The 23656-nt window shown below is 50.6% G+C and overlaps 7 protein-coding genes across 7 annotated transcripts; 2 read left to right on the forward strand and 5 right to left on the reverse strand.

Annotated features, from left to right (window-relative positions):
- Positions 1-391: 391 nt before the first annotated feature.
- On the reverse strand, positions 392-1922 carry BO85DRAFT_49269 (universal stress protein family domain protein). Its single transcript, XM_025663790.1, has 2 exons — positions 1530-1922; positions 392-1470 (listed from the first exon to the last, which is right to left on the reverse strand). Exons 1-2 carry the CDS (start codon positions 1781-1783, stop codon positions 411-413), a joined length of 1314 nt encoding a protein of 437 aa, XP_025514330.1. The 5' UTR covers positions 1784-1922; the 3' UTR covers positions 392-410.
- Positions 1923-3786: 1864 nt separating this feature from the next.
- On the reverse strand, positions 3787-4926 carry BO85DRAFT_49339 (uncharacterized protein). Its single transcript, XM_025663822.1, has one exon. It carries the CDS (start codon positions 4795-4797, stop codon positions 3952-3954), a length of 846 nt encoding a protein of 281 aa, XP_025514331.1. The 5' UTR covers positions 4798-4926; the 3' UTR covers positions 3787-3951.
- A 3097-nt stretch (positions 4927-8023) lies between these two features.
- On the reverse strand, positions 8024-8919 carry BO85DRAFT_439527 (uncharacterized protein; the record flags this gene model as incomplete). The annotated part of the gene is made up of 5 exons (XM_025658718.1): positions 8024-8264; positions 8410-8453; positions 8630-8637; positions 8686-8693; positions 8792-8919. 5 exons carry the CDS (start codon positions 8917-8919, stop codon positions 8024-8026), a joined length of 429 nt encoding a protein of 142 aa, XP_025514332.1.
- Positions 8920-9761: 842 nt separating this feature from the next.
- On the reverse strand, positions 9762-12174 carry BO85DRAFT_423253 (potassium transporter). Its single transcript, XM_025658007.1, has 2 exons — positions 10687-12174; positions 9762-10627 (listed from the first exon to the last, which is right to left on the reverse strand). The coding sequence occupies exons 1-2, from the start codon at positions 11938-11940 to the stop codon at positions 9944-9946; spliced, it is 1938 nt and encodes a 645-aa protein (XP_025514333.1). The 5' UTR covers positions 11941-12174; the 3' UTR covers positions 9762-9943.
- Positions 12175-14325: 2151 nt separating this feature from the next.
- On the forward strand, positions 14326-16235 carry BO85DRAFT_49367 (carboxylic acid transport protein). The gene is made up of 5 exons (XM_025663839.1): positions 14326-14969; positions 15023-15153; positions 15209-15387; positions 15451-15799; positions 15895-16235. Exons 1-5 carry the CDS (start codon positions 14413-14415, stop codon positions 16206-16208), a joined length of 1530 nt encoding a protein of 509 aa, XP_025514334.1. The 5' UTR covers positions 14326-14412; the 3' UTR covers positions 16209-16235.
- Positions 16236-18695: 2460 nt separating this feature from the next.
- Positions 18696-20103, forward strand: BO85DRAFT_399628 (glycoside hydrolase family 28 protein). The gene is made up of 2 exons (XM_025657106.1): positions 18696-19029; positions 19080-20103. Exons 1-2 carry the CDS (start codon positions 18802-18804, stop codon positions 19962-19964), a joined length of 1113 nt encoding a protein of 370 aa, XP_025514335.1. The 5' UTR covers positions 18696-18801; the 3' UTR covers positions 19965-20103.
- Positions 20104-21169: 1066 nt separating this feature from the next.
- BO85DRAFT_423261 (thioester reductase domain-containing protein) lies at positions 21170-23541 on the reverse strand (the record flags this gene model as incomplete). The annotated part of the gene is made up of 2 exons (XM_025658008.1): positions 21170-23172; positions 23230-23541. 2 exons carry the CDS (start codon positions 23539-23541, stop codon positions 21274-21276), a joined length of 2211 nt encoding a protein of 736 aa, XP_025514336.1. The 3' UTR covers positions 21170-21273.
- Positions 23542-23656: the final 115 nt, after the last annotated feature.

Consider the following 23656-nt stretch of genomic DNA (forward strand, 5'->3'; position numbering starts at 1 on the left):
GTAGTTTACATTGTTGATTATGATCAGGTAGTTTTGATCTATGTGTGTGTGTGCACTGGCGTGCTTGCGCTCTATTGACTCGGCAACTCGCTAAGTGGACAAGATGAAATATGTATGTGAGTTGAAAGATCATTCGGGGTCCATCATAGTGTCGCCCCTAGCAGCATCCACGCTGCTTGAAGCAGGTTGCTTCCTTGGATATGCCCTTTGTTAAGTGAGCATCGGCCCATCATGCTGTGATAGAACCCAGGAGTATTCTCAGGTGGCAGCTGTCGGACAGTCTCACGTGCAAGGAAGGGCTCAATTGCCTGTTATCTTCAGACATGTGATCTCTGAGTGTGTGTTGGTTGATGGGCGCAACGACCCAAAATAATTGTTACCAGGTTGGTGTTCGGTATGGCTCTTCTCGCTCAATCGTTTTGCTTTTCTGTGCCGCCTGGAGGAGAGTCTTCGGTTACGATAAGTGGGACATTCATGCTGGACGTGAATGCGCCTGCATCGACCTCAGACAATCCTGGGACCTCTTGCGTCTCAGACGCCTGTTTTGGTGACAAAGTCCCGTCGCTGTGATTCTCCACGTGCGATACGGTAGGCTCATCATCTGACCCGGTGTCGATCTCGGAGTTCTCCACGCTCCCGCCAAGAGGGCTTCGGGAAGCAGCATCAGGTGAGCCCAGGGGCGAGGGAGACTCGTCATGACTGACGCTGCTTCGCTCCGACGTGGAGAGCGAGCTCCGTGAGTGAGTGTAAGTTGAAGGCAGACCGAGAGCAGCAGCCACAGCAGCCTCCTCGTCAGGCAGCTTTGACACACTGCTGTCTCTGCTGGAGCTTCTATCGAAGATGTGACTTCCTCGCCGCTCACTCATTTCCAGTATATTATTGTAGTTGCGCCGGGAGGGGTCTGCGAGACGCTTCTTCTTCTTCTTCTCCCTCTTGGTGGTAGGTCGCACCACAATAACAGGAATCGGCGATTGCTGTAAGCAGTACTTCGAGACGGAGCCTGGCAGCAATCCTTGCATGCCACCTAGATTACGGCCCCTCGTGCCCACAATGAGGATAGCGGGTTCGTAGATCCTGATCATGCGTTGTATAATGTCCTGGACCTTGCCGACAGCCAACTCCAGAACCAAGCTGATCGCTTTCTCATTCTGGGTGTTCTTCTGAATCACTTGTTCGAACAACTTCTCTGCTTCCTTCCGGTATTTTCCCGCCTCGACTGCAGCGTCACTCGCAATACTGGAGTCCTTTTCCACCGCACGGAGACAGACGATCTCGTCGCCATCATCCACCAGCTCATCGATGAGCCACTCGAGCGCGAAGTCAGAATAATCGTTCTGATCTGTGCCGCAGAGAAATGTCCGACTGCGCCGCGTACTCTGGTACCCTTTGTGTTTGTAGTTCAGTGTCAAGGAGAAATCTGCCGCGTCGGGATTATCAAAGGTATCGAAGGAGACGCCTCGTTCGTAGGTCCTAAGCAGCCACCGTATTAGCGATATTTACAACCAGGACCAGTACGTATCAGCACTTACTTGGGCGGAGGAGGGGATGGACCACGGCTAACAGCAGCAGTAGCAGGTCTAGCCTCCCTCTCCGTAGGCACCTGTGAAGGCGAACGCCTGCGATCCGAGACACTTGCCGAGCGACTGGGAGGCAGGGATTCGGAACCGCCGATATTGAATGAAATGGATTTCCTCCTAGAGTCTCCACGTGAAGCTCGCGTGGTAGAAGCGGTTCTGGGACGGCCAGGGAGTGGCTCGTTGCCGTCCAGTGAAGGAAATGACATGACGAAGGAAATGCGCCCGGGTGGGTTTGGGAGTGAGGGGGTGGAAGAGGGGTTGTGGTGGTGGTGGTACTTCTTATCGGAGATTATGTTGTATGATGATGTAGCCTGGTTGCAAAGAATACAGGCTGACAAGCGGAGAATAACAAAGTTAAAGTTAAGAGTTGCTCAGCCACCGTGAAGCTCCAGACGTTCTGCCAGTGGTACGATGCGCAAGACGCAGACCATGGTTTGGCGGTACAAAGTATCGGGGCTTATCAGGATGGAGCTCCCCGGGCAGATTATGCTTGGATGGTGAGCTCGAACGGGAGGACTGGCGAGGGAGGATCGGGTGGATGCAGGTAGAAGGATAGATGGATGGATAATAGCAGCTCAGTCAGTGAGAGGATGGAAGCAAGCAGGATGGAGAATGGAGAAGTGGGATGGTCACTCGGAGCGGAAGCCGGAAGAGGAATGAGAAGCAGCACAAAAGCCGGAAAGGAGAGGAGATCCTCCAAGCGGGGCAGGGCGGTGAGAGGGGGTTTACTCAATGATGTTATAACTGACTAGTTAGTTACTTTGTTACTTGGACAGTATGGCAGTATGACACTATGCTGGTTTGACTAATGCATCCACGGGACAGAGTCATTGGCACACAAGAGGACAAGCATCTGGCAAGCCAGTAGTAGTATTTGCTATCAGACAACACCACCAGCTACTAAACTACCCCTCTCTTTTACTCCTCCCCTCCTCCCTCCGGCAAAACATTCTATACACAACCCTCCTGAATGGTCAATTAAATATCGCGACAACAAGGAAATCACTACTATCACGGAGAAAAATCTAATAATACCAAACAAATATCTGCCCAACTTACTGTATTCCCCCTCGCAACGTGGATTAAACTAACCATTTGCCCCATCATGAGGGAAAAAAATTCTCCTATCTAGAGTAAGAAGGGAATAAATAGTCTGATTCTGAATGACCCACATCAACGGCGACTCTAATTTTCTTTTCTTTTTTTCTTTTTATTTTTCTCAGGGTCTAGTCTAGTTTAGCCATGAGGGGAAAGAAATTTTTCGGAGAGAACGGCAAAGACTCTACCAGAAAGTTCACATGATCGGAGAAGCCCCAGACAATTCTCTTGTGATGTGAATAACATCCGTCACCCGAAACTTCCGGGCAAGGGACGGACGGGATAAAGAGTACAAAGTAGACTTTTTCTAAGGAACACCACGGAAACCTTCCCTCACCAAGCAAGCAAGTAAGTATAATGAAAGTTGTGAAGGTCAGGATCGGCAGTGATGATCCGCCGGGCGGGATCGATCGCCCATGTGATGCATCACGGGGCGGTGTGCTCAATGACTAGTAGACAAGTCGGGGTCTGGATGGAGATAGATACATAGCAGAAGGGAGGAAAAAAACAGTGTAGCTGAGGAGTGGATTGGATGGACGGGCGATCGGCACTGCCATCCCGGTTCTGGCCCAGCGGAGTTGAGACGGCGATGTGTCGGACTTGCACAATCACAGTCGTCGCCCAATGTCTTCTTCATTTCAGGCGAGAGGCCTTACCTTGACTGACTAGTCGCGCGTTCCAAGAAAGTGGAGACCAGGTACGGACTAAACAACCATCTATCAATCGGCTATTGGCGGCCATGTGGGCTGGTCTTTAATCTACGGTGAAGATCAAATCTCATCGGGAAGGTGTTGTTGATGATGAGCATATCTCTCTATCTACTTTATCTATTGGTATTATTATGGAGTATTACGGGGGGTTGGTTGGTCTTTCTTGTAATTTGATATTCATTCATCATGGGGTTTCATCTAATATTTGCCTCCGAAGAGGACAAGCAAAAAAATAATGTTCTCGACCGTCTATCCCAGCGGCCTAACTGTGGGGACCATATCGATCCAAGAAAGGAAAAAATCAAAGAGTAGAGAATCACTGCCCAAGCGCTCGGGCATGCAAAAAAAGTAGATGGATGCGATCTCGAACAATGCAAAACAGTAGTCTCCAAAACAGAATGCCCAACCAAAGAATTCCTTTTATCATGTCGCAGAATAAAACGCCGGACCCGCTATGATAGTGGCGACTCGCCCAAAACAAAATCAACCGTTCCAGAACAATTCAACAATAGATGAGGGGTATCACGTATGGTACATTGACGTGGTCGTCAATTGGCAGGGCACAATCAGTACGCCTCGATAATCGTGCTGCGTGCCTGGCCAGGGACGTAATACCCATTGTCGAGATCCGTAGGGGAGAGGGGGATCTCTGTGGTTTGAGGTTCCTTCTCGTTGAATGTTTCAAGTGTCGGTTGGGGAGGCGACGGGGGCATGGTGTCGTCTTCTGATTCCCCATCCGAGTCCGACAGTAAGTCGGGAGGGGTTTGTCGGGAGGGTGAGCGGGTCAAGGTCAATTCCTCCAAATTTTCCGCGTCATCGTATTCAAAGTCCGAGTCCGAGTCGGAATCGTAATCCTCCTCCACTTCCTTTTCGGTGATGATGGCGACAGGTGACGGGGCCCGCCGACGCACGGGGGTATAGATGTGAGATTCATCTTCATATTCATCTTCATCATAGTCGGAGTCGGAGTCGCTGACATCGGAGTCGGCGTCGGAGAGGTCTTCGGGATCCCAGTCCTCCTCGGGGTCTTCGACCACGGTTTCTGCCCATTGGATGTGTCGGGATTCTGAACCTTGCGAAGAGGTCTTGGTCACTCCGCTGACGGTTTGGTTGAACCAACGTTCTTGTTCTCTTTCGGCATCGGCCAATTCCAGCATGAGGGAATCCAGAAGGTTGGCATGGCCAACGAGGAGGCGGAGGTCATGGTCTGCCCGCGAAGCTTCCCGGGTGAGCTTCTTGCGGGCGGTGTGGGCGAGGTAGTATGTTTGAGTGATGCTCATTTTCTTTTGTTGGCGTCTCCGCACGAGAGAGGTGAAGTAGGAACTAGGAGTGATGGTGGAAGCAGAGGTCGAAAGGGGGGAGGGAGAGGTAGAAGAAGTAGAAGTAGAAGTAGAAGAGGAGCGAGAGGCCATGGTGCCAAAAAAAGTGTCCGGGAGGACCGTGTTGATGTGCTTATGAGCTCAATGCCAAAAGGTGACTCGTTCGCTCCGCGCGGTGACTCAGGCAGCCTTCCCTTTTCCGGCGGCCGCTCAGGCTGGGGGCCAATCAGCGGGTGGAGAGATCGCGGGGCGGTGAGTCAAGGTTGACTGCAGGCGGATCAATAAATCACGACGCCTTATCTTGGGGCGCGACTACGCTTTGATCCGCTTTTTTTCGTTTCCGGCGTCAAAAATGGGAAATGGGAAAATAGATAGTTTCTCTGCACTATGTCGGCGCAAAAAATGGATGGGCGCGACCAGACCAGCGATGCGTCGTCCGTTCCTGGCTCCTTCAGGCGTCTCCACTGGTTGTCTGTTCAACAACAGGCAGGATGAGGCAGCAGTAGTGGCGGGGAAAGCGGATGTGTTGGAGGTATGTGGTTTGAGTAATGTCCTGTGTGCGTATGTAGGATGGTGCACAGCAGTACTAGAGTCGGTCTGAGGTGGTCACCCTAAAGTGATGGGGTGTGTATGTAGTATGTATGTGGAGGATGGAAGGAAATAGGTACTGTGTATGTACTTGAGTAAACCTGTGTAGGGAAAGAAAAAAATGATCAACCGGGAGACAGGGACCAATTTAATATGATATATCCACTTTCTAGGCTGATGATTTTTTCCTGCTGATTTCTTTTTTTCGTTACTCAGTGTTTTCTCCGTCTTTCTAATCCTATCTCCATTATTAACCTTAGTTTATTTTTTTTACCTTTTTTTCTCTCACGCACCGGGGTTTAGAAGGGATATGGAATCGGACCTTCGGAGGCAGAAACCATCGATGCCCATCCGTGGATCGGAAGGAGGGTGCCGGATCCACCAGGGCCGATTTCCCTCGCTCGAAAAGGCAACTGTTAGTTCACCGCCCCTCGCTAGACCCAATCATCACTCCTAAAAATGAGTCACGGCCAGGCTCCGCCCGCTAACTCCGTGTGGACGATCACCGCTCAGCCCAGCCCAGCAAAGAAAAATAAAATTATTTGGGATGAAAAATAAAAAAAACCCTGGACGGGGCGTCGGATGACCAATCTTTCCGCGCCGTTATTTCCGGCTGACGGGAGCTTCTAAGCCTAGAAAATTCCAGCAGATGCCCAGTCATCGCTCCGTCTCATGCCAGACTCCCCGATTACTAACTGTGCTCCCTTTCTCCCATCATCCGTGAAGGTTGCTATTTCCACGGGACCAAAGGGGCCAGCTGGTTCTGAATGAGCCGCCTAGGGTCAATGCGCCAGCTCGTCATACCTACTCACTATGTAGTCTGTAGTAATGACACTTCTGTCCGCTTTGAAATCAGCATCCCCGATTCATAAGCTCGCGGTGCAGAACCAGGAGTCCCCTAACTTGGCCAGCCTCACTACTGCAATAGGTCTAGTCGACGACACCAGTCACATCCCCACCCTCGGGGACAACGACGTTCCTGAGCGAGATGTATACCAAGTGACCAACCGTGGAAGTAGACGCGTATTCCGGTCGCGCAGAATACTAATCAGCATTCACCATGCACTCTGATTGTGATCCGAGGGATAACCAGAAAGTTTACGGCGTCGAGCATATGCGTTTGGCAGGCAAGAGCATTGACCCAAGTGCGCGCACCGCACTAGCTAATGCTAATACATTGGGGAAAGGGATTGATTGACCTGTGCACGGAAGCAGTAATCCCGGGCGGTGGTCAATAATTCGCGAGCGCCGAGGCGCGTGTACCTTGGGAGGTTAACTAGCCAAGCGAATACGACGACGGGTACGGAGTTATGCCTACTTCCTTCCTTTCCTATCTTACCTACTTACATTTGCCTGCTTTTGCTCACTCCCTTGATACCTCCGAATTCGCTGAATGGATTGGATATCGCGTATTGTATGGAGTACGCGTGCATAATCTCGCTTCCTTTCTTTCTGTCTGGCAGCCTTTGCAAAGCCCACGTAAGCCAGCCAGGACTCGGCGATGAAGTTCCCACAGGCTGCCACATTTCACGCCTCTAATTGATCAGTGCCTACAAGGTCCAAGTAACAACTTTGTATCTGCCTGCTAAGCCGACTAGTCGAAGTCCGGGGAAGTCTGCCTGCCCATCACAATATGATAGGCGTGTGCGCTTTGTCTGCCTGTGCGGAGAGCCGCACGTCCAAGCCAGGCTTGGCCAAGTATCCCTGATCGCGTAGGGAGGATCAAGGGCATCACCGCAAAAATTGGGTAGCTAACTTACCGAGTTGGGCTATTTGTGTTGATTTCCATCTGTGAGGGTTGACCGCTAGCGACAAACGTGTCCTGCTCTTGGCGACGCCCTGCTTGCCTGCCTGCCTCCGCCTCCGTAGTACTTGATGATCACCCCCTGGCTGGCTGAGTACGTATTAGAGATGGCTGTGTTTCGCGGAGTTGTCCAGCTAGTTGGGAAAGTATGGGGGCGGAAATCGTACGTAATCGTGTTGAGGGGGCTGGATTATCATGAAGATAATCAACGTGCTGGTTTTGGTTTGCTATCAGTCAATCTGTCGTCTATCTGAAACCTTACATCTATCTAGTAGTATCTACACAGCCTCGATGGGGACTTTGTGGGGAGCAGCAGACTAGTCAGCAACTATCGTGGCTAGTGGGTCATGTGATACTATCAGTTGATGATCGAGTCTGTTTCCTTAAAAGAGAACACAGCTGAGAACAATAATCTCTTCCCTCAATAACCAAATAATAGTAATGAACAGATTTAGATGAGACGATCGCAATTCCCTCGTACAGAACGAATGTCTGGATCCATCCAGTTTCAGCAACCAGTCCACGATGAAAACGCCCAGCGTGTCAAGGAATGTCGCTGTGTTCCCTCAAAACCATGTCTGGATCCAGCCGGTGGGGCAAAAAAGGGAGGAGAGAGAAAGAGAGAATCTGACATGGCATCCAGCTCTCCCCCAAAACAGATATACGAGGGATGGGACCTGACGGAGATCTCCTACCAAGTGCCTGATTCAGCCTGTCTGCAGTTGAACTAGTTAACTGCTCGAGGCTTGCTCGTGAAGGTTAAGTTAATCAGTCAAGCTTACTCAATCCAGGAAGGACAATGAATGTTAACCACATCAACCACCTCTCTGGACTCGTTTTCTTCACATCCGCAACCACTGCCTCGGGGCGACCGGGAGGGCGCTACCGCTGTCATGGCTTCAGGCTGCCAGCTCCCATACTTGGTCCCTACCTGTACAGCAACACCGGAACTTTGTTTACTGCCACACCCTCGCTCCAGCAAAGGACTGTGCAGACGGGGAGTCCAATGACAGGAGTCCACATCATTGCTTGACTCGCTCGTATCAACTTGGCCTTGCAAACAATGATCTTGACATTCATATTGGCCACACTGACATCTCCATCATCATCATCACCACCACCATCATCATGATAATGCAGGCGGTCTGATCCGCCACGACTGTTGATTCTAGAACAAACACATATCATTTTCCTATTCACGCTCAGATACTATCTCTCGATGATGATTAACACACAATAGAAGAAAGAGAGAGCCAGGTCTGGATTGATCCTGATTGACGTCACGACATCAGATCCCTGCAAATCCAACAAACCTTACGAAGCAGAAAGTGTTGACCTCATATCCCGACCACTTCACCTAATTCTCCCCCAGATTTATCATCCATCACCTAACCATCCCCAAACAACAGCAGCAGCAGTGGTCCTCGTATCCCTACGGGGTCCCCATTTTCGAAACACTATCTTGATTTGAAACTATATTAACCACAACCTTAACTTCTGACAAAACTGACAGAAGCATTAATAATCACTCACTACCTTCTCTACTCCCATGGTAATACACACCACTGCAAACCTACTCACCTACTTACCCCCATAACTGGAATAATATTAACTGAAGTATATCGGACATAACCCAACTCCATCCCGTAATTTCCTAATCCCTATCTCCCCAGCACAACCAACCAACCCACTTACCCGAAGGGTGTCAGAAGAACGGGATATCGGCGATTCGCACTCCCAACCTCCGACCGACACGCAGCAACAAGGCAAAGGATATGCCGGAACCGGCAAACCAAAACCACCAACCCCGTGATCTGACCCATGGTTCAAAACCACCCCTAATATCCACTAATCAATCAGAAATGAGAAAACCTCATGTGAAGAATGAATCACTCGGATACTCGGAATTAAAATTAAATCTTTTTCTTTTTTCTTCAGCCTTCAGCCTTCAGCCTTGTAGTCGGGTCGGGATTTTTACCTAATTCTTTCCTATTTTTTTTTCTGCCGGTTTTATTTTTCCTTCTCATTTTGGGTTTTATTCCCAGGATCTGGGAATTTATGATTAGTAGAGATGACTTTTTACAGAGTACTGGGACTTGATCTCTCGGGCCGAGGGTGGGCTTTGAAAGATTTTGGTATGGATTTTACTTGCTGATTGAGTGATTAGCTACATACCTCGTGATGAAGTGATGATTGAGGCTTGATACTGGATGAGTCATATTCATTCATTCATTCTTTCTTTCTATCCTTTGGGTTCCGGTTTTCGCGTGGTGGGCTAGACACCTACTCCGTAGATAGGGGGGCATATTGTGCGATTATCGTCGATAGTAGTACGTACACACTATGCATCTCAATTTGATGTTGTTGGCGATGTTTAAGGGGCTTACTTGCGCGTGACAGTCAGAACGTAGTGGGTAGGCGGGTGGGTGGGTAGGTGGCGATGTGATTAAGGGTCTTGAGTTACATAAGAAGTAATTACTTGGATGGATGGATGCATGCATGCATAATAAATTGTGAATGGTTTAATGTATTATGCTTGAACAAGCAGTGGTAATGCACAGCACATTTAATGCCTCACATGTATGGGTTTCGCTATTAAGGTGGGCTCTTGCCACCTAGCGGAGTTGGGGATTAGATCCCCGGTGCTGCCGAGGGACATAGCAATATTAGTAGTGTTAGACTGTTAGTGTTATTGTATTGTGGAGATATTGTCACTCCGATCGATAGAGATTATGCAGGGAAGGCTTATGTTATGACATGCAATGCATTCCTGCATTTCATACTTGAACTATGATGGACATGGATATATGCCAGGAGGCAGTTATGCTCATACATGCTGAATAATTGTCAATCATGCGTAAACAAGTTCCCCAGGTCGGAGCTCTTCTTCCTGATCCAACGTTTCCACCACCACTCTGGCCTCCGTCCCTGCTCGTCGGGCTCCACTAAATCACATGGCAACAGTATCGCATGGTCGAGCGCATGTGGTAGACCACGATGGCGCCCACGCACCTGCATCGCAATGACAATCACCTTGGACAAGCCATTGAATTCCCGACACAGGCTCGTCTCCGTACCAGGGTATCCCATGGATAATCCGACAGTACCGTATGCAGACACAATCTCAAACAGGATCGGGAAGAGCGAGAAGGCAATGTCCGTTCGATTTTCCTGCAGACGTTTCCCCTCGGCGACGGCAACGAAGAAGAATCCTAGCATGACAAACCACAAATCGAATCCCAGCTGACGTTGGATATGAGCGCCTAGGGAGTCGGATTGGTGCGGCTTGTCATGCTCGTCGTACTCTTCGTTGTAGATGCCGAGGCTGCGTTCTTCATAGACGTTGGTTTTACGCATGGCGATCGCGATGGGGAATGCGGAGATGTACATCATCCCTACGAAGGAAACTTGCACGGCTGGGTGGAGGGTACCTAATGAGGCAATGGTGAAGCCGGCGGTACGGGTAGAGGCGATTTGGAATAGCCCGTTCACGAGGCGGAGGCCGGCTGATATGGGGCTGGGATGAGGGAACTGATGAAGTCATGAGTAAACTGGTTCAGGTGAGGGTTTGTTCTTCTGGGTCAACTCACCTCTTGGAGGGTGTAGAAGATGATCAGATCTATAGCATTGATGAGCAGGAGGACTGCGGCCAGTCGCCAGGTCTCAGTGCTGGGAAAGAGCAATGTGAAGCACCGTCGCGGATGATCCAGAAGAAATTGGAGCTCATCGTCGAGGGGGCTGCCATATGTGGTGAACTGCGATAGTATCCATATGATGAAGCGGAGCATGCATGGGAAACCGGTATTGCCCAGCACGATGAGAAAGGTCATCACCAGTAGCGGGAACACCGCAGTATTAAACGACCCCATTGAGTTTGGGGTCAGCGTGAATCCCAGGTCATTGAAGGCCGAGCCAGCGGTGAAAATAGCCCACCAAGGCCGGCTGAGGCCATTGTCTGCAAGGATCTGACCATAGTGCTTATTAGGTAGGATCCACACCAGAAAGAGCAAGGCTCCCAGCAGGTGAATGACCACATAATAGCAAACAAGGATGATAAACAACGTCTTCAAGGCTCGATACTCGATACCTCCAAGCTCCTCCTTTTGCGCTTCATTCCAATCGGAATAGCTGGCAATCGACGACTGCCACATCAACGAGGGCAGCGGCGGCATGTCATTCTGCATCTCGGAGAATGATCGCCGCCGCTGTGGACTATCGATCTCAGGAAAGGAGCGACGCGACCAGGTACCAGAGTATGTCCGTCGACGTTGTTTTACCTCGTGCTCGGCGTCCGTCTCACAAAAGGTGATGTGCGGGCTCATGGAGCCGGTTGCGCCATACCTCCTGCCCCCTGGAGACTCGCTCGGCGAGACAGTCAAGCTCTCCTCGGTGACTGTTGAAAGTAAAGGCGTGTCCTCCGCTGGCCTTTCGCGCGAGAATGATCGAGAAGGCCCATTCTCCACATCGGCAAGCCTTTGGTTCAGGGTATTCCGCTGTGCGCGGCACATCATCTTTGCCTCATTGATGGCTCTCTTGAAACGTTTCCGGAACCAATACAGACGGATCACCACGAGCAGCGAGTGGACAAAGATGACATTGGTGACCATTGACACCACCAACAAGGTGACCTGTCGAACCACATGGAGGCGATTGAGATCTACCGTGTTGAGGCCGGTTTGTGTAGCTGCGCCGGAGGCGAGAAGCAAGGCATCGACGTAGGATATTCCTCCGGCGCAGTAGAGAATAAGCGACGATAGTAGAGCCCAGGAGATGATGTAGATGTAGTGGTGACAGCGGCGTAGGGGTGACTTGGGATTGTCGACCACGGACTCGCGTGGGGGCATGCGTGAGATGCCTCAGTCGGTCGGGGTAGCTCTTGAGGTAAAACGGCTGAGAAGGAGAACAACTGAAAATGGTCTGGTCGGCAGAGTCTCGATTGTTGATTGAAATAAATAGTCCGAGATCGGCTCCTTGCGTGTTGAAAGGAGAATGGCTATTGGAAGCCGACAAATGCCTCAATGAGCTGCATCACAAGAGTGAGTTGGGCTGGCTTGACTGATCGCCCGGTGAATATGTCAGTATCGTCACTGGGAACACAAAGAAGATATATACGGGTTGATGACCCACCATTTATTGCCAATTAATCGGGAAGAAACATGTTTGGTTGGGGCAGTGCCCATTTCCGAGACAGCAAGAGGAGTTGCACTGCAGATGGCAAAAACCCAAGTTGTGGACGACAATAATCGCTCATACTGACCTCCTTGATTTGCTCAACTTGACACTCTCTCCCCCTCCAGCCACTGACGCACGGTCCATAGTTTGATCAACTCTAACGCGTTTATTACTACTAGGGCTGGCTTCAACCCTTGCAGGACTCAGGAACAGGATTCTGACTGTTTTGCCGGCATCAGCTTGACAAATAATCGGATTCATCATATATGTTCGATAGAATATCCTAGACCGTACCTGAGACGTTCATCAATTGACTTACAAATTCTCATGAGAATTTCCCCGACCGTGAGTTTCGGGCTCAAAACTCTACACAATCCAGTGATGTGCAGCATGGGCATGTCTGATGAAGACGCACGCAGTAATCAAACGACACCCAGAAAAAGTTGGTGAGTAAGGATAACAGCTGGACTCTCCCTGACCTTGGCGGTCACCGCCAGCAGCCTAGGGCATAGAAAACTATGTTGTTGGCAGACAATTGCCAGTGCAGCCGGGGCTTATCTGCTGTTCATGCAACACCAAAAGCGACATGGTCGCCATCGCTGGGAGGGCCCCGGCGAGAGGAGAACCCCAGATCAGCCTGCGCAGGAAGGTGAGGCTAATCTCTGCTCGAAGAGGTTCTCTTTTCAAAGGAGAATACCCATCGAGAGGGCTTTTAGGGTCCCTCTTTAGGCTCTCTCGCCAGTCCCAGAACCACACTGGCTGCCAGATCGCTTTCAATCATCACCGTGGAGTAAAGTGAGGCGGCAATGATCAGAGCCATTGCTACTATGGCAATAAACACCATATTTCGGTAAAGACTGCATGCTGAATTCTTCAGAAAATTCAATAAAAAGAAGTGTAGGCTGAGGATGATATTGATGTTAGGTCAAAGGACAATGGAAGAAAAAGATCGACTGTTATGATCTATGAGAAGTTAACAGCCAAAAGTCAATCTATAACGGAAGCTGAGTATGGAAAGAAGGAAGGCCATTCTAGTGGTCTTTTCCCCAGAGACATACACTATTTCCGAAGATGGCAACATATGAACAACAAGAGCAAGAATGATGATATCAATCAAGTCCAACTTGCAAAGGAAAAGGTGATCTTCTCTCTTTCTTTGTTCTGCCCTCCCGAGTTGTCCCGTACGCCTTCTAGCTTCTCTCTCCTTTCGCAACCTTCATGCGCAAATGATTCGCCAAAACGGATCTTTGGGTTGTACAATGTCAAAGCGCTAACAGGTGGACCAAAAGAAAACGATATATTGTGTCTGTCTGGATAGCGGACGGAGGGATATATGTCCCAGCATATAACCCCCACAGCGGATGAGTCGCGCCTCCCTGCTCGTGCACTTGAAGGTTTGCCAAGGGTGTCGCTGTTGCCGATAGGTTAGATTACTAGAAATTGGCGCTGTAGTATTTTCGTGGCAAAAGAATGAAATTGACTCACTGTGACACAGGTCCGCATTAGATATCCGGCCAGCAACGCGTCTGCTCTAGCCATTGAAGCTGCCTCATCTAGTATCCTCACGAAAGGCGAAAAACATTTCCAGTACTTCCAGTAGCCATGTCTGCTCCAGATAGAGGAACAGCTCTAAACAATCGCTTGCCCAGCCCGCATGGCCATCTTCACCGAGCAGACCCTTGCCTGCACTCGTGTCACAGGACCGCCATCACCGCCACTGTTTATGGCAGTAGGACAAACCCCTCTCTGTTGGCCTTGGCATAAACCTTTTCCTTCACTCCCAACATCTCACGATAGGGTCGGAACTACTAGTGATGTTGAGCGGATCCCATGTCGCGTGGCTGGCACATTTGCTGGCGCATGGACGAGAGCATGCCGCCCAACTGCTTGGCGCAACCTTGGCCCGCCCAATCCCAAGATTGCTCGCGGGGAAGAACGGACGAAAATCTGGAGAATATGCGGAGATTGATCCCACCGCATGATGTGGGGTGCTGGGTGGGAATTCACTTGACACGGTGACAGTGAATGCAGCAGAGTTATAAAGAGAGGGGGGTAGATGCATTGAGGAGCGCATGCATCAGCGTATGCATCTTCCCTTTTCCTTACAAGAATTCAGAGCAGTATAAAGCCCAAAGCGAGCAAAAATGAGCACTGCAAATGAACCAGCAGAACCTCCTGCCGATGGTATCCTGGCTACTGCCAAACAGGCGTGGGGGGATCTGTTCAAATGGAAGCAGCGAGTTGTGGTGACCAACGAGCATGGTGAGACACACACAGAATGGCAAGCCCCAGATCGTCTTCAGAACCCCATCAGTATGATGCTACAGCTGAGTGCCCGGGATTGGCTGTTTTTCATCGTTGGTCTCATTGCATGGACTGCGGATGCCTTTGACTTCCACGCTTTGTCAATCCAGACTGTGAAGCTCTCCAAGTACTATGGTCGCTCCAAAACAGATGTGACCACAGCCATTACTCTCACTTTGCTCTTGAGAAGCGTGGGAGCTGCATTCTTCGGTCTTGCCGGTGATAAGTTTGGACGCAAATGGCCAATGGTCCTCAATATGATTGTTCTCGGCGTGCTCCAGATCGCCACTATCTACAGCCACACTTTCCAGCAATTCCTGGCAGTTCGCAGCCTCTTCGGTTTGTTCATGGGAGGTGTGTATGGTAACGCAATCGCCATGGCTTTGGAACATTGCCCGTAAGTGTGATACACTGAGAACATACCCTACTCACCTCACTAACAACCTCTAGTGTCAGCGCTCGCGGTCTCATGTCCGGCATTCTTCAGCAAGGATACTCCCTCGGATACGTCTTAGCAGCATGTGCCAATCTCGGCGTGGGCGGCGCGACAGATAGCTGGAAGACGGTCTTCTGGATTGCAGGTTAGTTAGATATCGATAAAACCTAACTTCATGAGTGACTCTAACCACATCCCAGCCGGCATTTCCCTCGGCGTCGGCGTCATCCGCATCTTTTTCCCCGAATCGAAGCAATTTATCGAAGCCAAGAAAGCAGGCAGAGTTTCCTCCGACCCTGGGGCCTTCTGGCGCGAAACCAAACAAATGCTTGCCCAAGAATGGAAGATGTGTGTCTACTGCGTCATCCTCATGACCTGGGTATGTCTCTAGCCCCAATGCCTAAACCAACAAAGCTAACACCTCACCCCATTCCTCTAACAGTTCAACTACTACTCACACACCTCCCAAGACTCCTACACAACATTCATGCTCACACAAAAAGACCTGAACAATGCCGCGGCCTCCCGTGCCTCTATCCTCATGAAAACTGGCGCCTGCGTCGGTGGCACCATCATCGGCTATCTCTCACAGTTCTTCGGTCGCCGTCGCGCGATCATCGTCTCTGCCATCATATCCGGCATTTTGATCCCGGCCTGGATCCTACCTGAAGGCGAGCGCGCCCTCAGCGTGACGGGCTTCTTTATCCAATTCTTCATTCAGGGCGCGTGGGGCGTGATCCCGATCCATCTCAACGAGCTGTCGCCTCCTGCTTTCCGGTCTTCATTTCCTGGTTTGTTTCGCTGTCTCTATCACTTTCCTATCGATAGCGGCAGACTTATTCCACTATCCTAATTGGAGTTGCTAACACATTTTGAACCGTTATAGGAATAACTTACCAAGTCGGAAACATGATTTCCTCTCCCTCCGCACAGATCGTCAACGCAATTGCTGAAAAGACCTTCGTGACTTCTTCATCGGGGAAGCCTGCTCCGGCGTACGGACCCGTCATGGGCGTCGCTACGGCTATAATTGCGACGGGCATTGCCGTTACTACTGCGTTTGGACCCGAGAAGCGTGGCCGTCGCTTTGAGACGGCTGTTGCGGGGGCACAGGATGCTGATACGGCGACACTGCAGAAGGAGGTGAAGCTTGAGGAAGGGCTGAAGGGAGATATTGAGGAGAAGGTTGGGAAGGTTTAGGTTGTGATGCAATGTGTTGGGTGGGTGGGTGGATGCTGGGGCGGTGGTGGTTGGTTCTTCTATGCATAGAAATGGGCTACTTTAGTTGACTGCCTTTGATTGCTTGAGAAGTAAAAAACAACCATTACAGACACTGTGCACTATGTTGTATAACCATCTTGGCAGAGGGTATGAGGAGCTATAAAGAGAGAACCGTTGAGTCAGAAAGACATTAATTTATGGGTTCTTCAAGAGATATGGCGGCTTGGACATCACAACTATGAGGGTTGTTGCAGCCGCTGAGCTGGCCAGTTCATTCTGTACATAGAGACAGTATCTCTGTAACTCAACGATGTGGCATTGGGATTACCGCACCGTCTCAAATTGAAGCGGTTTCCGAGAGACTCTCAACAGGTGTTTAAAAAATTTCGGCTCACATCGGTAGCGCAAAACCTTTCTTCACCGGCCATAGTGGAGAAAGAAAACAGAGGAAGAGAAAGAGTTATAACAAGGTAGAAGGAAGTATGCAAAAGAGACAAAAAGCACGATGATCTCTGTCCGTCACATGACCACTGCAGCAGCAGATGGACTACTGCCATTTCTTATTCTGACATCACAGACGACCGAAAGACGACCAACAAAAACAATACGCAGAAACCCAATATCAAATCCATCTGTACCACAATTGAGCCTGAAAGAAGGTAACTTTGTGATGTCCCTTGAATGCCTCCCTAAGACCCACTGAACGCAAAGGGGCAGCTGCTATGTCCCTCATATTTGCGACAAGCTTCATCATATAGACAAGCGTGCATACAAGTACTCTATAGCTCGTCCAGGAGCCTATAGGAGCCCTGCGGATTTAACCAGGGCGTGTCAACAACGTCCTGGCTCCGCTACTTCACTTCGACTCCTCTCTGATCCACTTAGCAAAGGGACTGGTCTCTATCCCGAACCCACCAGGCATGACGATGGATATACGTTGTGCCGGATTGCGCCATTCCATCCTACGGGGCAGAAAGGGCCCTTTCCTGCTGAAGGGTTCCGAATTTTACGCGGATGCCGGAAGCCCTACAGCAATGGGGCGATTAGACGATAGCAAATATTCCAATGACTCGGGATGCCGTTTGAGCAATTACTGCAAGCTGCTTTCTAATTGGAGGCTATGACAACCGGCCACTCTGGAATACTTGCGATTTACCAAACGAATCCATCTCTGATGCAGATTAACAGTGGTACCTGCTATAATCCTGAAGCACTATAGGACCTGCATGCCTTGCTTGAGAGCAGTGCTCGTTACGAGGCCGTACATACGAATGGCATCCCAATATTGCTTCGGCCAAGGTCTAGGCTTAATCCAGACCTGAAAGGGGCATATGGACCAAGCTTGTTCTTTGATGTGGGCTTAGCTGAGACTACTAACTAATATAGACCCAAGCTTTCAGGCATCCCTTCCCTAGAAGAAAGGGAAAGCTTGTGCTCCGTTTCTCCGTTCCTCAGTTGTATGGCCATTGCCTTCGTCATGCCGCTCTCAATGTGGGCGCTAATACACTCCCCGGTTGGCTCTGTAACGCCGGACCCTGCAACCTGGACACCTGCATTCCTCCTGCCTCTGGATTTGCCGAGATGAGCTTGACTTAATTGCCCAAAACCCCTGATGATGCCGACTGGCGACGCCGGGTGGGGAATGGCATGCCCCATACCAACGTAATGGGAATTGATCAGCAGTTCAACATCGCTATGCACGCTGCTAATATGAACTTCGTTTGGAAAATTTGAAGAATTCTGGGACTAGTCTCCGCCGTTCTCCGTATTCTTGACGCCAGAAAGGGGCACTGAGATTGGTGGTGTTTCAATCCTCCGTGTGCGCTTCCTATGGTGCGAAGATCCCGAACGGTGTGACTCGGCCTCGTTAACTCCTTTGGGTGGAGTGGACCTCATCTCATCGGCACAATCGGATCGCGGACCATGGGCCCCTGGTTCGTACGTGCAACAGAGTTGATCATAGGTTAAGGCATGTGTTTCTGTCATACAAGGGAAGGAGATGAAAATCACCCGCGAGTAAATTCGAAGATCAACAACTGTAAGAACATCAACTGCCGAAAAGGGGCTTGATGTCTCTGAGACGGGTGGCTGAAGCATAATCAGATTTGCTGTGTGCGATGTTATCGGGACGCTCCGCGATAGGCTCGGGCCCACGTTTAAAGCCAAGTTCGATTAAGAAATGCCGCGTCAACCCATTTATTTAGTGCCCTTCTAGCCTTGATGGGTCGTTAGAGATTGATGGCTCCCGGGTGCTACCCATTCACAACCCATGCAGGCAGCATTAGACCGATCCTTCCCGTTATGAGAGCTTCTCTCACGGCGTGTTACCGAAGTTTTGCCTGACCCAGCTAGGTCTAATGCATGCATCGATATTGGATAAGTCGCAATGAAGGAGGCTTGCTTCCAGGGTATATAAGACCCAGCTCATCGCCGGATTTGCAGCTTCCTTTGTTCTTCAGCGCAAGCCAATCATTCATTCCTTCTCTCGTTTTCACTTGTCTCTGTTCTGTAGATCAGAACTGCCCAGTCTTTCATTTACTCTGTTGATCAGATAACCATCCAACTCGCAACCATGCCTTCTGCTAAGCCTTTGTTCTGCCTCGCGACCCTGGCCGGTGCCGCTCTGGCTGCTCCTGCGCCTTCCCGCGCCACCGACTTCAACAAGCGGTCCACCTGCACCTTCACTGATGCTGCCACCGCCTCCGAGAGCAAGACCTCCTGCTCCGACATCGTCCTCAAGGACATCACCGTCCCTGCCGGTGAGACCCTTAACCTGAAGGACCTCAACGATGGCACCACCGTAAGCCTCTCCCGGCCGTAGCGTCAGCACCGTTCTAACAGCGATTCCAGGTCACCTTTGAGGGAACCACCACCTGGGAGTACGAGGAGTGGGACGGACCCCTCCTCCGTATCTCCGGTAACGACATCACCGTTACCCAGTCCTCCGACGCCGTCCTCGACGGCAACGGTGCTAAGTGGTGGGATGGTGAGGGAACTAACGGCGGCAAGACCAAGCCCAAGTTCTTCTACGCCCACGACCTCGACGACTCCAAGATCTCTGGTCTCTACATCAAGAACACCCCTGTCCAGGCCATCTCCGTCGAGTCGGACAACCTCGTGATCGAGGACGTCACCATCGACAACAGCGACGGTGATTCCGAGGGCGGCCACAACACCGACGGTTTCGACATCAGCGAGAGTACCTACATCACCATCACCGGTGCCACCGTCAAGAACCAGGACGACTGCGTCGCCATCAACTCCGGCGAGAACATCTACTTCTCCGGCGGTACCTGCTCCGGCGGTCACGGTCTGTCCATCGGCTCCGTTGGTGGCCGCGACGACAACACCGTCAAGAACGTCACCTTCATCGACTCGACTGTCTCTGACTCCGAGAACGGTGTTCGCATCAAGACTGTCTACGACGCTACCGGTACCGTCGAGGACATCACCTACTCCAACATCCAGCTCTCCGGCATCTCCGACTACGGTATCGTCATCGAGCAGGACTACGAGAACGGTGACCCTACCGGTACCCCCTCCAACGGTGTTACCATCTCCGATGTTACCCTTGAGGACATCACTGGCTCGGTTGACTCTGATGCTGTCGAGATCTACATCCTTTGCGGTGACGGCAGCTGCTCTGACTGGACCATGTCGGGCATTGACATCACCGGCGGTGACACCAGCAGCGATTGCGAGAATGTTCCCTCTGGCGCTTCCTGCAGTCAGTAAGGGGCTTGCCTTCCTTTCTCTTAACTGAAAGAAAGTTTGAAGAGCTGTGGTGCGCTCTGTACACTTCAGATAATTGCTAATCTTCTTTCATCCTGCCGTCACACAGTCGTGCATTTATAATATCAAAACCATTGGCTGTACGCTCTGGACCAAAAGCATAGCACACATTGTAGAAGTAGTAGTAGATTCTTACTTCATTCCTAAAGGCATTTCTAATAACCAAGCAAATTGTATAGAGCACCTTTAAAGGAAGATATACCTTTTATTGCCATACTAGCTTCACCATATTCCGATCCAAGCCTAAAGCTGCAGTGCAGCCCTGCACATTATGGGATATGCACCACGCAACTCTCACCTCTTCTATCCTCAATGGTAACCACTCGTAACAATATAATCCTTCCCAACTACAGGATAAGTACATACGACCACAGGGTGTGGAAAACAGGGCTTCCCGTCCGCTCAGCCGTACTTAAGCCACACGCCGGGAGGTTAGTAGTTGGGTGGGTGACCACCAGCGAATCCCTTCTGTTGTATGTTTTTGTCTTTTTTTCCTCCTTATTTATACTAGATTTAATGGCCGTACTGCTTTTCTCTTCATCCTGTTCACCTACGGCGATTGTTCATCTGCAACGGGCACCTTCCCCTTCGGGGATGAAGAAGCAGACCACACTACATCCTTTCTGATGATTGCATGTATTTAGCTCATCTTCTTCTTCCTAGAGAATACTAGAGAATACAGACACACGTTTGATCCCTTTTATCTCACTAGACTGAGCATCTAACGCTTTCGAACAAAGCGAACGGTGCATCATACTCCTTCACCTGAACGCTCTCACCCTCCCTGCCTGAACCCTGATAAGTCACACTCAGATACCCGGCTTTTATCTTCTGAAGCTGATGTTTTCTACTACTCACTGATCTCTAGGAGTCTTATTAGCTATATTTTATAATCTTGCGACTGGATCCCCGGGAATAAGTGCGAAATCTAATAACCCTTTCCGTATCACTGCCTTTAAGTTCGGCAGAACTTTACTGGTAATGACCAACCAATCACTGTGCAACTATGAAAAATCATTCTAAACGAGAATTACAGCGCAAACGGTGTAGCTAAGGCAATATTCAGTTGGCTTTGAGAGCAGCTCTTGGGAATATAAATGTTGATTTCACCTCACAGCCAAAGCAGCAAAAACTCTCAAACCCAAGTTAAACATATGTACTTTGATAGAGATTCCAACAGAGATATACATAACAATTTACAAAACCAGCATGACCATAACGCAGACATCAACTATAGGATAAAAAGAAAGATCTACCCACTCATAACCCCAACCATCTGATTCACCGACGGATTCGCATAAATAAGCTTCTGATCCACCGGGGCAGCATTCGGATCCCGCTGTTTCCGAAACCTATTCACCTCCGCAATCAGCTCGATGACCTTGAGCGAATCGAGACCAAACTGGAATAGATCCGAGTCGTCGGTCCAGGCTTGCTGCTGATCTAATGTTTCTGCGAGGTGGGCGTGGATGAAGGTTTTAAGGTCGTGTTTGGGGATATGGATATGGGAGTTTGTGTTAGGAGAGGAGGCGGAGGAGGAGGAGGGGGATGTAGGAGGGGATAGAGCAGGCGCAGTAGTAGCAGAACCAGTAGTGAGACCTGTCAGAAGACGAGTGAGAACCCCCTGCATGGCTTTTTCGACGGCTGTCTCGACGGCTTTAGGGAGGAGTTGGTGGAGGACTTCTTCGATTTCGGTGGTTAGGGCTGATGCTGATTTATTTGTGGTGGTGGGGGAGTCGGGACGGAGAGGAGGGGTAGAGGGTGAGAGTGAGGGAGATGACGAAGTAGTAGTAGAAGAAGTAGCGACAGGGGCAGCGACATGAGGACGCATCCTATCATACAGAGCCTGCCATTCCGCAGCGTAGAGCTTGAAAACCGCGTGACGCTGAACGGTATCCTTACCGGCGCGCGGAAGCGGCTTATCCGGGGAAGTGAGCATGACGAAGCCTTTCATGATGCGGCCGTGAGCGGGACATCCGCGATTCGCCTTGGTGATATACGGCCAGATCTCTTGGATGTATTGTTCCTCTTCCGCGGGTGAGGCTGGATAGTCATATGGCTCAATCAACACCGAGGCCTGGAATTGGCCTTGACCGCCGATAACGGCGGACTTGACCTTGGGACTGGCTACAATCACGCTCTCCATTGTGATGGGATTCAGCTTTTCAGCAGTGGTGAAAGCGATGATATCGTCTGTCCGCGCCCGGAATACCCAGGACTCCGGGCGATGTGGGTGTTGCGCGAAAAGGTCTCCGAAGCGGTACTCTTGCTTGTCTGGGAAGGTGTAGAAAGCACCTTGGAAGAGCTCGTGGTTGGGTTGGCGGCGGAGGACTAGCTCCGATAGACTGTCACGGTTGGATTGGAATTCGTGCCCAAAGAAGGGGCTCACGGTTACGTATTCCCAGTCTGCTGGGTCGTCGTTCATCTCGAGCGGGAAGAGTAGGGTCTCGCATGTGCCCATGATGGACATGCATTTGACTTGGGTTGAGAGGGCGTCTCCGACGGCTTTGGGGAGGGAGCCGCCGACATAGGAGAGGAGGTTGAGGTGCTTGATGAGGTTTTGGCGATGGATGGGGTTGTTGTAAAGGTCTACGATCAGTGATGGTGCCAGTAGCGCACCGTCGAGATTGGCGGAAGTGATGACTTTGTTGGCAACGTCGGAGGTAAGTGGTCCAGGGGGCGGGAGGACAACAGTCACGCCGGAGAAGATGTTGAATGCTAGAACGAATGTCAAGCAAGCGGCATGGAACACTGGCAGGGCTAGGAAGAACCGTTTCCCTTTCAGGTAGTTCATCAGGGTGGGCTTCCCTCCAAGAGAGGGAATGAGCTGATGGGCGTCATTGCTGGCCAGGCTACCATAGGGAACGAAGACGGGCTTGGGGATACCGGTCGAGCCGGAGGTGTGTAGGATGCAGAAGGTTTTGTAGCGAGCCTCTTCCCAGGTTAGGGTGAAAGGAAGAGGATTGACCTGGTCCAGGTCTGAGAACCAGAAATCCAGCTCAGGCATATCCACCTCCTTCATGGATCGAGCCTTCAGGATTTGATCGAGGACGGCCGGCGCCTGCTTTGGCCGCAGAGCAACCGAGCAGCCACTGCGTTCTACCAGGGACAGATGGGCATCCAGACTATTACGGTGAGAGCTGAAGAATGCCTAGGAGTTGGGAATGAGCCGTGAGCCGTAACATTGGAGGGGCTGCCGTGCACTTACTGTGTGACCAGCCTTAGCGGCGGCTATGATGATGAGAATGTATCTGATGTCCAGAGGACCAATGTAGAGAATGGTTTGAGGATCGGTGGGCATGCCCACTCGGTCCCGTAGCCACCAGGCACACTTGTTGACGGCCTGGGCAAAGGTGGCATAAGTGATATCTTGAAAGCCAGCCGACACGTTCTCTGGATTGCGTGGAACGGAGACAAAGACTCGCTGAGGATCAGTGATGGCAACTTCATCTAGCACAGCAGGCAGCAGCCGTCGACCACAGTCAACTGGAGCCTGAAGAGTAGGAGGAAGGGCATCCATTGGGACTGAGATTGAAACGGATGTTGGATAATTGAAGGAAAGAAAGGGATCTTGTCTATTGCACTATTACATTGAATGAGAGAAGTATAGGAAGATATGGGCAGCGTATTTATAC

The sequence above is a fragment of the Aspergillus piperis genome (assembly GCF_003184755.1).
Source record: "Aspergillus piperis CBS 112811 unplaced genomic scaffold BO85scaffold_12, whole genome shotgun sequence".
Classification (NCBI taxonomy): Eukaryota; Fungi; Ascomycota; class Eurotiomycetes; order Eurotiales; family Aspergillaceae; genus Aspergillus; species Aspergillus piperis.